This window comes from Lissotriton vulgaris, chromosome 1_1 (genome assembly GCF_964263255.1).
Source record: "Lissotriton vulgaris chromosome 1_1, aLisVul1.2, whole genome shotgun sequence".
NCBI classification, from domain to species: domain Eukaryota; kingdom Metazoa; phylum Chordata; class Amphibia; order Caudata; family Salamandridae; genus Lissotriton; species Lissotriton vulgaris.
The window spans coordinates 1174416717-1174430130 of NC_141685.1; the positions used below are offsets into that span (position 1 = coordinate 1174416717).

The 13414-nt window shown below is 48.1% G+C and overlaps 1 protein-coding gene across 2 annotated transcripts in view; it reads right to left on the reverse strand.

Moving 5' to 3' along the window:
- Nucleotides 1-13414, reverse strand: part of FIRRM (FIGNL1 interacting regulator of recombination and mitosis) — a 3285109-nt gene that overhangs the window by 670817 nt on the left and 2600878 nt on the right. For both annotated transcript variants that reach the window (XM_086964357.1, XM_086964349.1), the window contains one exon: nt 2928-3023. In XM_086964357.1, the coding sequence (XP_086820483.1) occupies nt 2928-3023 (96 nt within the window). The remainder of the gene's footprint in view (nt 1-2927; nt 3024-13414) is intronic.

A 13414-nucleotide genomic window follows, 5' to 3' on the forward strand; every position in this document is an offset into this window, starting at 1 on the left:
GATGACCGAGCCCCCACCTGACAAAGGGGAAGAGGAGCCCTGTAAACTAAGTGCTCCAAAACCCTCCAGAACCAGTTGGGACTGGTTCCCCCAAGCCCTGTGCCAGGGCAAAACAAAGAGAAATGTGACACCATGAAATTGTACTTCTTTGCGCTACTTGGGGACTTGCTGCCGCTGGGCCCCAGGAGGAACCGCCATGAGGGACTTGCTTCCCTGCTGTCGGGCCCTTGGAGCTGGCCTGCCTGGGCCCAGCCATTGCCCTGGACCTTTTGGGGGACTAGCGCCTCGTGAGCGCTATATCGTTAATTTCAAGAGTGTGGTGTGCTCTGCAGCGCTGAGCTGTGAAGGATTTGGAGGGAATCCCGGCATACCAATTCCCCAGTGCTGCTCCAGGAGAAAGCGGGAGCCCACCCCGCATGTTGGTGCCACCCTTGGTACAACAGGAGCCCACCCCGCATTTGTGGAGAGGGGGAGCCCACCCAGCATTTGTGTATACAACAGCGGGAGCCCACCTCACATTGGCCGGAGAAGAGGAGCCACCTCAAAGACACCCGGAAGCCAGGCAAGTGCCACCTGGTTGTAGGCGGAGCCTCACGCCACCAGGAAGGAAGTCGCCAGAAGTCCGGTTGCCGGTGTGCCTGACTTTTGCTAGGAAGGACTGGCAGAGGGGACGATACCAACGGAGACCTTGCTCCGTGTGACCTGCTGCCACCGTGTTCTGCAACAAGACCCCCTCCAGGTCCATGCCAGACCGCCCGAAGAAGAGTCCCGGTGAGTGGGGCTGTAGTGGGAGCATTTGTTGGTGCTCCCCGAGAATGATTGGTGCCAGTGCTTTCCTCAGCTGCACCGCGAGGTTGCGAACAGCTGCACCGGCTGGCTGATTCCTTGCTGGGCCAAGTTTGGGAGCCTCATTTGATAAAGGGGGCGTTTTTGAGAGAGCGGAACCCCAGGAAGGAGGGGCTCTCAAGGCACTTTTTGGTGCTGGTCTTCCCAGCTGTACAGCAAGGTCGAGGGCAGCTGCAACGTGAGGCATGTTCCTTTCGACAGTAAGGAAGGGGTGAGATGCACCCCTCGCCCCCCACGCATTGCACACAGTGTCTTCGCTGCGTTGGCAGTCCAGGGGCCAGTGGAAGGCCCCAGTTCAAGCCCTGACATTTGGGACAGAGGACATTTTGAGCCCCAGAGAAAGGCCAGTTGGTCTGGGGACATCTTGATGATATGGGGAGGGTGCAAGGCTCTACCAGGATTGCATAATGTGTTTAGGCCTAGTCTGATTGTTACTAAATATGATTTATACACCACGATTACTGCATAATGTGTTTATTATGTGATGGATATTGCATGCTATGATGTTTTTGTCTAAAGTGATGCAGACATAATGCGTTTATGTTGCTAGGGCTATTGCTAAGTTCATTATTTTACCAGTAGTTACTGGTTGTATTTTACTTTTGCTACTTGTGCTTTGTGATGGTTCCTAAAGTGGCCTGATTGGCCCTGGCTTGTATATAATCCCCTGTAAAAACTACCTGGTGCCAGTTAGCATAGTGTAAATGTGCGATTATGATTCTAATATGTTTTGGATAATACAAAGGCTGTTTTTATATAACCTTATGTGGGGTTTCTTTTGTAGTGTGCCTAGTGTGTTGCTGCTGTAGGAATGTGTTGCCCAAACACTTTACACATTGCCTCTGGGATAAGCCTGACTGCTCTTGCCAAGCTACCAAGTGGGTGAGCAGGGGTTATCTTCAGCGTGTAACTCCGTCGCCCTTACCAGAGTGGTGGTTTCTGCCTGGCTTAGGCGCAAGACCTAGCCAACCAGAAATCCTATTTCTAACAGTAGGTTTCTGCTATAAACATACCATGTGCATACAAGCATATAACCCCAACAAATGTGCTGTCTTCCACTAGCATCATCTCCAGCCAGGGGCAAACCAAAATACAGATAATACCTTCAGATCCTGAGGTACGGGGGCTACAATCCTTCACCCCTAGCGCCCATTGAAACTATATTATGTAAGCACTCAGATGAGCTAGGTGATCCAAGATCCAGGGAAGGACCAAGCCTGCAGTGCGAAAATATATAATGCCAGCTTCATGGATAATACCTTCATCAAGCCACTGGAGCCCGGCCTCTCACATAAGTTCAAACAGCTGAATACATTTAAAACTGAGTAGTGGGACACCAGGAGTCCCCTGTACCAGAGACGAGAGAAAATGGAGCCCAACAAGAGAACCACTCTCTACTATAGATCCTTGCATACAGGCTTCACCTGCCTCTCGCCTCATGGTGCACACGTGAGAGGACAGAGCAGGTCCTTTCCGCAGTAACAGTCCAATCGATGAAAAAATAAAGGGAGAAACATTGAAAACAGACCAAACAAAGAACCTATGCCTTATGACCCACACTGAGGGTAGAGACAACCTATGGGGTGAAAACAGCACTGATGCTCACCGCCTTAGAGATTGGGAAAAACTAGTAAATAAAGACATGAATTTCAAAAATCCACACATGATACAACATAACAGCAAACACCATTTGCACAACTATGACACGCGTACCAATAAGACCCTCACCTTGACCACCAAGATCCCCTTCCCCCAAAGAGACCTATCTACTAAAACAGGAGCAAAGACTGAAGCTCATTCTCTTTGGTTTCATGAACTAATTTGGAAAGCCGTTAGGGATTGATGTTTTTTGTATATGTTTGTGCCAAGCGTCTGAATCATGTATTTTAGAAAGCCTTATACTATTTGCTACTAATCCAGAAGTAAAGGGAGTTTGATTAATAATCTTCACCTCCTGTAGAGAATCCTAAATGTTTAAATAGGGCCTGCGAAGAGCTGTAACTTTCTGGGATGTTTCTACATATGGTAAGAAAACAACTGCTTAACATCTTCTGCACAAGAAACAATGCTGCCCTACTTACTTGAATACTTATGTGAGATTCTAATAATTGTGTATAATTTCCCAAAAGAGGAACAAGCAAGGACACAGTTTGATGGAGGTAGGGTTGACAGAACACCTGAAAGAGAAAAAACAAGTGACAAGGTAAAAAACAACACTATCATACAAACAGACCAAAAGGGTATACATGTATGGGATCATGAAACTGAAGACCGCAATACCAATTGGGATTGTACATTTTATCTAGGTGAATGATAGCAATGTATGTTACTCAAATGATGAAAGAACAACCAAAAACCCCAATCATGTTTAGGTGTAACCTCTTCAGTGCTAAAGTTGCCGACATAAGGAGTCACATTTCACCAGCCATGCAGTTGCTAGCATAAAGGAAAATGGAATGCCACATCCTAAAAATGCGTAAGCCATATATCCACTTTGTTTTCTGTTTCTCTTACTCTGTCCTTGAAGCATGCATAAAATCATTGCAAGGGTGGCAACACAAAATTCACATTTAGACGAGGAATGGCCACATCTCAGAGTGACACTCACCCCACCTCTCCTATGTGGAACAACACTTCTGTGTGTGCAACATTTAATGATCAAATATTTTTTATCCCTACTGTAGGAAAGTAGAATCTGCTTCTTATGGTTACCCCCACTTTTTGATTTTTTGCACCCACTGTTTTAACTAGTCTGGCTGGGATCCTGCAATTCAGGACCCCAGTCTATCTGCTTACTCCCTTAAATCGATATGTATGTACTTTGGTACAACTCCAGATTGGATACTGGGGTATCCTTATCAGTCCCTAGTACCCAGGGCATAGGTATCCCAGAGGCCTCTCATGGGCTGAAGCATGTATTATGCCACCCATGAGAGGTCATGCAAAATGGAACCTTAGGTCTGCTACTGCATTACAGTCGACATAGCATTTGTTAAGAGGGATTGCTAAAGCCAATACATTCTCACATTTAAAAGACCAAGCTATTGGCGTTTACAATCCTTGATTGTACCAGCATTAACTAATGTCAAAATGCCTGCTGATGCATCCTGTGAGAAGTTGGCCCGATATGCAACGTTCGCTATTCTAGCGACCGCTATGTATCGTTCCAACGACCCTTATGGTGTTTGGTTGTAAGTCAACCTATAGACCAGCTATCCTAGTAGCGTGGATACGAGCAGTCTAAGGCTAAAGACTCGAGAGGGCGCGTTAAGCCAGCTGTTTACCACACATGTACCCCTTGAACACCCAGTGAAAGGACACCACACAAGTGTTATGAAAATAAACAGTATATTTATTAAGAATCACAACAGCCCTGTACTCTTTATGAGGACAGGGTACTAAGCACAAACCAAATCTCTTTAGCAAATACTTCAAGTGCACAATTAAAACAAGTGTCCGAGGACACGGAAAGATTAAGGTCTCGGGCGGACCCGATAAGGCAAGTCGGAAGCGAGGGACTCGGGACCCTAGAGTAAAGAGGCTATGCAGGCACCGAAATGCCGAGTTACCTAGCCACGAGGGCTGCGGCTGCACAAGTCTTACAGGCGTCGGGGTCTTCGCTGACGAGCCAGGAGCCGGAAGAAAAGGAGTTGCTGGCCGGCGACCAGTGCTGAATAGTTCGTAGAGATCCAAGCCTGGATCAGAGAGTGTTGATACCTGAAAGCAGAGGGGACCAAGTTCGTACTACTAGCCAGTAGTCAGAGGGTACCAGGAGGGCACCGGTTGGCCGTCACCTCGACCAGGTGAGTGGGCGACGCTAGGCTCTGCAGTCTCACGGACCAGGAGGCGTTGTCGGCGACCACGGTGGAGGTGCGAGCTGTCCCACGAAGGATGATGCTGTCGGCGTCGCTGGGCCCAGGATGGGGCAACAAGCCTTGGCAAATCTCAGGGCCACGTGGTGGGCCTAAGATGGCGTCTTGAGTGGACCAGGAGGGTCCGGGGTCCTTCTCGCAAAGATGGAAGCAAGGGCCAGTCTGGAGCAACCAGACCAGCAGAGTTGATTGTCGGATGTCGTCACAGAAGGGCACAAGCCGGCGGCTAGTGACCAGACAACGTGCTGAGCAGCGAGCAGAAGGGCCCCACGCAGATCGTGGAGATGCTGGGAGACTGCACTTCGGTGCTGGAGCGGCTCAGGGTCGGGGCTTCTTGGACCCCAGAGCACTCACCAGAGAGTTACCTCGATGGTCGTGCTGGTTTTAAGAGCGTGCAGGTTCTGAGGATGGCCGGTCCCTCGAGGTCTCGTCGCACCCACCGATCACAGCTGAGCTGATGACGTGGGTAGAGGTCAGAGGTGCCAGGGAAGCCGGTTCTCGTCGAGCTGGGCCGTCGGATTCCTTGAGGAAGGACTTACAGCAAACCGCAGAGTTCTTAGATGGTGCCCGCTGATGCAGGGTGACTACTCCTTAGTCACAAGGGAGAAATCTTGAGAAGAGTCTTGAATGTCCTTTCGTAGAAAGTAGTTCTTGAATCAAAGATGATCTAATTTGGAAGGGTCCCCGCTCCGGCCTTTATTCTAAAGAAAGGGGTGGGTACATGACTAGGTCCTGCCCTAAGGGTGGGACCAGGAAGGGGGGAAGTTACACCCCTCTCCCCTGCCGGACTTTCCCCAGGCCAGGGCTGTCGCCCCTGGAACTGGTTCTAACCGGCAGATGCGTAGTGAGCACCGGGGTGCCACTCCGCAGTCACCTTCTCGCAAAAGCCCTACCTACCCAGAATACACAAACCCTGTCTGGGACGGTGCGAACACCGCCCTCGACAGGAAACCCTTTGTCCGAGCGCTCCTCGCTGGAAGGACTCCCAGCAGCAGGAGGTCAGACTCGTGTCTGTGGTGGCAGCATCCATTTTGTGGAGCTGAGGCTTTAGATAACTTTAACCGGGGTTCACAGTTACGTACATGTCGTGTCCCTCTAGAAGGGCGGAATGCTAACCTCGTCGCCAGAGTTGGTGAGAGGGCAGCATCCCGATTCGTATGACACCTTACTCGACATGTCTTGATAACGCGACACCGAAGTTACCGATGTGGTACGCGTTATCATGGAACAGCCATTGGGTTTTGATTCCGCAAGCTGCAACCGGGCTCGGCTCGGGCCAGAGCCTAGTTCACACGGGCCCACGCACTCTGCCTTCAGGATTGTTAAGGCCTGCCATAGGAGTGACTGATAGGAACTCGGGTGTCCATTGTATGGTTAGATATAGAGCTACTATACCTAAAGCGAAAGGTGATTACACGTCTTCGCCCCAGCTGTCGTGCAGCCAGTTGTGTCAAATTTAGGAGGCCAGCCAGGGGTGGCATAATACATGCTTCAGCCCCTGGCGGCCCTGGGTACACCTATGCCCTGCGTTACGGGGTCTGATAAGGTGGCCCAGTACCAATTGGTAAATGCACCTAGGGTACATATCGTAATTTAGAAAGAGAACAGCCAGGCTGTGGGTCTGATTAGCAGGCCCACAGCCAGAGAAAGTCGTAAACCAGTGAAACAAAAGCAAAAAATCTGGGTGATCATAGGATTGCAGACCCTACTCTCCTACACATCCCATGTGTGTACATGCGGCGCATGGGATGAGACTTATGGCACGCTAATGGCGGTTTTTAAATTTTTGATTGTTCACTCCAATATGGACAACCGAAATTTTAGAATGGCAAGTAGAAACGAGAGTGCACAGGAGCATGAAAAAAAGAAGCAAGAGCCCGTGTTACCCTTTTCAGGTGCTGGGATCACATTAAAAAAAATGAAAATATAAAATATCTGATGGGGTGGAAGGATCTGGTGGAGCAACACACAAGTAGCAGAGGGTAGCAAATGGAGCACTAGTACTTAAACAGAAAAAGTCATGTCAACATAAAAAGCAGGGAAAGAACAAAGGAGGTGGAAAAAGCAGAACGCACAGTGGGTGGGCATATGTGGAGGACCAAGAGAGTGGGGAATAAACCAAAGAAAGACACGCACTTCAAGAGTGCTGAAAGACAACACAAAAGTACAATAAAGTCAGCAGTGGAAGGATATAACTAATGCTTTTAGAAGCAATGTAAAGCAGACATTTCCAGGGGCGGAACAAACACAAGAATATGGAGGAAAGCCATAGCGAAAGGAACAAAGAATTGTGATGTACAGAAAAGTCATCAGTTATGAACAAGTGTCACACCAAAAGCACACTGTGTATTGTAGACAATTAGTCAGGAACACTAGACAGCTAAAACTTTCTGTAGGTGAGACCTAAACATGAAGATAAGAACCAGAACTGGAAAGCCGCTCCCAGCAAACTAATGTGTAATAAGTCTCTCCCTTGCCACATGATTTATTACTCGCATATCAGCTTTACACACAGTAGTCCATTTTTCTCTAAGCATCAGCTTATGAGTTCTAAAAATACAACCCTTTTTCACTAATGAACACTTTTCAATGTTCATCTACATATATTCACCCAAGCAAAAGCTTCTAATTTAGTATTTGCTGAACTGCACACAGAAGAGCTACATACAGGTAGCTCGAGGGCTACCAGTAGCTTTTGAGCTACTCGATGGAGAAGACTGTCCTGTACTGACAAAGTTGTCATGAAGCTGTTTTAATTGCGGTTGAAAAATGTAGCGCTTTGTCTTTTGTAACCTTCATCTTTCTCCGAAAGAATAACTACGCTATTATGTTTTTATTGTAAATTAAACATTTTGGTGGGTGGTTCTAACCACAGAATCCTTATATTGTGAATATTCCTCCACGGATCAGACTGGATATGGAAACACAAAAGCAGGACTCCATTGGAATCAGGTCCTGTTTTATTCAGTTATATTCTTGTAATTAATCGGAATACTCCTTTAAACTATCTGTTCGAGGCATATGAGCTGTAGATAGTATACTTGTGCATAGATCGCCATCTGGTGTTGGGCACTGACTCTATTGACCTCCACTGTATGCCATTACACTCTACAACATTCTGCTACATTCTATGCCATCCTACGATTCTCTACTCAATGACACTCCACCATAATCCATTTCAGGACACTCCAGTCAACGACACTCCACTGTACAACACTCAGCTCTACTGTTCAACACGTCACTACAACACGCCACTCTACTCTAAGGTCCAACAACCACTGTTCCATCATGTGATGCTGCTCTTCTTTACCTCATTGTGTGCCCCCTCGTAGCCCGCTATGTACCTGTTTTTTGTGGTACTCTGCTTTGTGTCGTTTGTCTGTGAATCATGCAATTATTCATGTTTTGTATTCTTACTTGATGTAGATATTGGACCTTCCTTCCTGCCTTTTGTAAAGCGCTCTGATAACCTTCGGGTTCTTGTTCGAGCTATATACAACTTTATGAATAAATAAATAAATAAAAACTATTTCTATTTATACCACTACACTTCACACTTTATAAGCCACCCCTATAGCAGGCCTTAACAATCCTGAAGGTAGGGTACTAGATTTTATGTGAGAGGGTGTTCCTGCACTCGCAGGGCCCCTATGCAGTCTTCAGAGACCATTTTCCCGGGCTGGACGTGATACTGCCAGACATATAGGTAGAGGTGCATCATAACCTCATGGTAAATGCTATCTCGAAAACGACTGCAACAAAGTAAGTCTTGTTTAGTGTCTTGGAATCATACCTCCACATCAGTAACTGGCAGGGCCGGACTGGGAACCAAAATCGGCCCCGGCAAAGTGCTCGGCGGGCCCCCGGGGGGAGGTCTGAGCTCTTTGCCGGGGCCCGTTTTTGGCCGATTTTGTTGCAGGGCCTATTTGGCAGCTATGCAGCATAAACGGCCCTGTAACAAAAACGGCCCCCAGGGGCCCAAAACCGGTCCCCACCCTTGCGGCGCACAGGGGGATTGCCCGGTGCCCGCAACGGCCAGTCCGGGCCTGGTAACTGGTGTGAGAGGTATGATTCTTCCCCTCAGAACCGAAGTTCTGGCGGTACCAAAGTCTACTGGTACCAACTTTCTCGAGCCTTACAACACAAAATAGATGCTGCCAGCCACAGACACGAGTCTGCACTCCTGCTGCTGAGCCAAGCTCGAGCATAGGAAGGTCGGACAGTAGGCATCCTGTCAAAGGTAGGTGTGACAACCTCCCAGACAGGATTTAGTGTATTGGAGCCGGGTGGGTGCACTTTCTCAGTTTCAGAGAGTCTACACGAGGGGCACATTTGGTGTCCCGGTGCATAGTCCAGTTCAAACCAGTTCTGGGAGCCATTTGCTCCTGCTCTGGCGCGAATCTGACAAAGGACATGGATGAAGCCACCCCTCTGTCCTGACCCTTCCCTAGGAGGGTCCCTAGACTTTGTCCAACCCTTTCCTGTGGGTATAAATTGGGTTACCTGGCTACAGAACATTAGATTTTACGTGGATAAGATTCTGCAAGACACCACTATACTTCGACCGTCTGGACACGCTGGACCTCCCTTGGGCTCGACTTAGTCTTCCCTTGCCGTCCCCAGTCTCGCTACTCTCAGTGATCCATCCAGGCTCCGTGCTGGACCCTGTGGACCTCCAAGACAACAGAAGAATCTCCCTTGGTGTGAAGTATTACTCCCCTGCAAACGCTGGCACCGTAACGCATCTGACAGGTTTGCTGATCCTGAGCTCCTGCGGACTCCGAAGGCTCCAGCAACACAGGAGGTGGGTTTCTGAAGGTTCTCGAGGTTGATCTGACCTCTCACCAAGATTGAGGCGGATATCCCTCGTGGGGACCGTAAACCTGTGCACCGCGTTTATTTGCAGCTGCACATGCTTGTTGTCGTGCAACAATTCTGTGCATTGGGCCATTTGTAGCCCTGACCCCAGCGCATCTTTTCTGAGAAGAACTCCGGCATCCTCTCACTCAGTGCCCTGCTAGCTGGTATCCTGTGAATCCGCCTGAGGTCCCCTCACGACTCCTGTGCCTTCGGCCTGTGGGTCCACCTGAGGGTCAACTTTGCTTAATTTGGGCTCCCCTTGTTGCTCCATGTCTGCCCTGACTGCCCTTGCTGTGGTGAGTTCCCTGGTCCTTGCTTGGCAGATTGACACAGAAATTGACCATATATGTTGTTTGTCGCTGCCAAGGCCTGTTGGTGCTCCCGTTAGACACCGAGCCCTCAGCAATCAACATCCTTTGTGGGACAGCTCGACTCCGGCTCCTGTTCCTCCTAGACGTCTCCAGGTCCTCGCAACTGAAGAGTCAAGATCACCGTCAACACACCTGAAGCACCCGACATCGGTGGGCATTCGACTACCGAGCCCCTGGTCACTCCAAAGTGACCCAGACTCTATCCCCTCTGCTTTCAGGTTCTTCTCATCTAGAATCCACGTTTGGATTCCACCGGACACTTTTTCGTACTTCCAGCAGCAGCATTTCTTTGTTAACATCCATAGAGAACGACAAGGGTTTCCGACACCACTTCGTGCCTATGCACCCGGCCTCTCTGGGATAGGTAACTCTGGTACAAAGGTATCCACGGGTGTGGTGGCTCTTCAAACTCTTAAGTTCCAAGGATTGTCCTCGTAATCTGCTGGGAAGGGTCCTTAATCTCTAACTTTCCAATCACAACTTTCCCACTGAATTGTACGGAGACCGCAGTCGTGTTCTCACACTGCACCCGTCCTCCGTGGGGTCCCTACTCACTTACCTTGGGTGATTCCTTTGGGTCCCCGTGATTCTACACCCTCTAGACTAGGTCTAGTCCAGAGTCGTGGTTCTTATACCACTTATTTAGTATATGGTTTGATCTCCCCCTGGAGCCCACTGTGTATTGTGCTACTTACGTTTGATTATTTGCAACTGTATTATTTGATTTGTGTTCCATCCTCATGTAGAGAATACTAAAGAGTGTTATATATAATAAATACATATTTTTATAACTACTGTGTGGTTTCCCTTTAATTTAACCAATACTATAAGGTTGCATTCTGGTAAAACAAGGTGTTTAACATTCCTTCAAAACTTAGCCTGAAGGCTGCTCTCCATAGCTACCACTAGGATAGCTTTCAATAAAGGTTATCTTTAACCTAATCACCATAAGGGTTGTTTGGACTGGTACAAGGTGCCCACTTTAATTAGTGGTACAAAAGGGGGTGGTGATGGACGGAGCATCTGAATCAATCAAACACTCACACCCAGTCAAAAAATCTGGGTTTAATCCATCACCGTTCTTTAGCCCACTCTGCCACCCCAGTTCAGACATGGCTATATGCAAATCAGTCTGACCCTGTGCCTCATGGGAACAGTCCAGCCCGAACTGCCAAGCCATGTCTTCCCTGGACCGGAAACAAGCTTCCGAGGACCGGTTTCTGGCATTCCAGCCGTCTTCAGCCCGGCTTGCTTGAATCCAGTGGCAAAGTGAGCAAGGGACTCACGTCCAAGCATACCCTACCACACTTATGGTGGTCAAAAGCGGTACAAAAGGGGGTGGTGATGGACGGAGCACCTGAATCAATCAAACACTCACACCCAGTCAAAAGATCTGGGTTTAATCCATCACCGTTCTTTAGCCCACTCTGCCACCCCAGTTCAGACATGGCTATATGCAAATCAGTCTGACCCTGTGCCTCATGGGAACAGTCCAGCACGAACTGCCTTGCTCACTTTGCCACTGGATTCAAGCAAGCCGGGCTGAAGACGGCTGGAATGCCAGAAACCGATCCTCGGAATCTTGTTTCCGGTCCAGGGAAGACATGGCTTGGCAGTTCGGGCTGGACTGTTCCCATGAGGAACAGGGTCAGACTGATTTGCATATAGCCATGTCTGAAGTGGGGTGGCAGAGTGGGCTAAAGAACGGTGATGGATTAAACCCAGATCTTTTGACTGGGTGTGAGTGTTTGATTGATTCAGATGCTCCGTCCATCACCACCCCCTTTTGTACCGCACTTTAATTAGTGGACAGCATATACCAGGTCAACTTCTCACACTTACTAATGTACAATTGTATGTTATACTGTGTCAAAAAGTGACCATTAAAAGCCAAAGTTGCCATCTTCTTTGTAACACATAGCATTACTTGCCAATCTTTTTCTGACTACTTCCTCTTCAATGGGTAGTTCTTTAAACATTTTCTGAGTTGCATTCCTGTGGACACCTTTGTTATTGCTATTTTCTTCAGTAAAAGATGAGCAGATATTTTAATCTTTTCTATTGTATTTGAAGTCTTGCCATTAACAGACTAGATTAAAAAAACACCTTTCATCAAATTTGGACCAGAATTGTTTTACAAATTGAAAGTCTAAGTTTTACATGTAGAAAGTACAGTTTTTTAAATGTGCATCAAGTTATGTTTTTGTAGTAACACAAGAGTCTTAGCCAAACCACTGACTACTATACTGTACCTATCCCGATAAAGGCCCCAAAAATATTGCTGCATAATTCACTTGCTTGTCGATAACCCAATGGAAATAATTTGGGATATCCATGTTCCTTCTGCAGTTTGTTTGTAAACATTTGTCAATCAACGGATTTTCTGGAAAGCCACTAATGGGCATTACAACCTTCTTATATTGTACACATTTTTTAATTCTTAATTTCAAATTTGTTTTATTGATTTTAAGAGCAACAGTAGGCACTACAGTACGAAAGAAATGCATCAGGTATAGAAGGCAGTCGATACAGATAAGTACGTCTTCTCTGCAGAGCAAATAGCAAGCTAAGTTCAATTGCCACAACAAAGGTATAGTGCCAAGGCTGCAAACGTCAAGTGTAGTGTGATAACAAAACTGTGGGAACCAAAACCAGAGCTCCCCTCCTGTTCCCAGCTCCCCCCAACCCTTCCCACCCCTCCCAGTGTTCCGGACTCGTGAAACAATCACAGATGCATTCACAGAATAAGTATCGCAGTTATCCACGGGATCACGAAGGATCATGTGTAGGCTCTGTGAGTCGCAGCAAGCGAAGGTACCTGGGGCATGTGATCTCGTTAAATTCTTTGGACAGGAGGGAAAGCAGCGGAAGCCAGACCTTCCGATATGCAGTCGTGGAATGTGTTAGCGTGGCCTGGATACGTTCCATCCCTAAGGTGAACAAGATTTTGTGCAGCCATCCTGTGTGAGTGGGCCTGGTAGTCGAGCCCCAGAGGGACAGAACATGTTGTGTTGCAGCTTGCATGACGATCCCCATTTGACGACCTCTGGGGGACTTTAGGGGAAAGGTGAGTGCGTTAGGTAAGCCTAAAATGGTGTAAGCTGGGAATCTGGGGATTTCAGTATCAAAGGTAGAATCAATGTCATCCAGGACCATCTTCCAATAGTCCTGGACTTCACAGCATTCCCAGAGGAGGTGAGTCAAGGTGCCCCTTTCCCCACAACCCCTCCAGAACAGCGCGCTACGTATCGGGTTACCCTTGGTGAGCCGGACCGGAGTGAGATGCCAGTACATGGCCAACTTCGTCGCTACTTCCCTACCTGCGGTGTTGCGAGTGGTGTGAGAGGCTCTATAATATACATAACTCCATTCCTAGGGTGATAGGGCCCTCCCCAGTTCCGCCTCCCAACGTTTCTGGCCCGCTGTCTTGCCCGAGATGGCTGGGGGCGTGAGCATTTTGTAGAG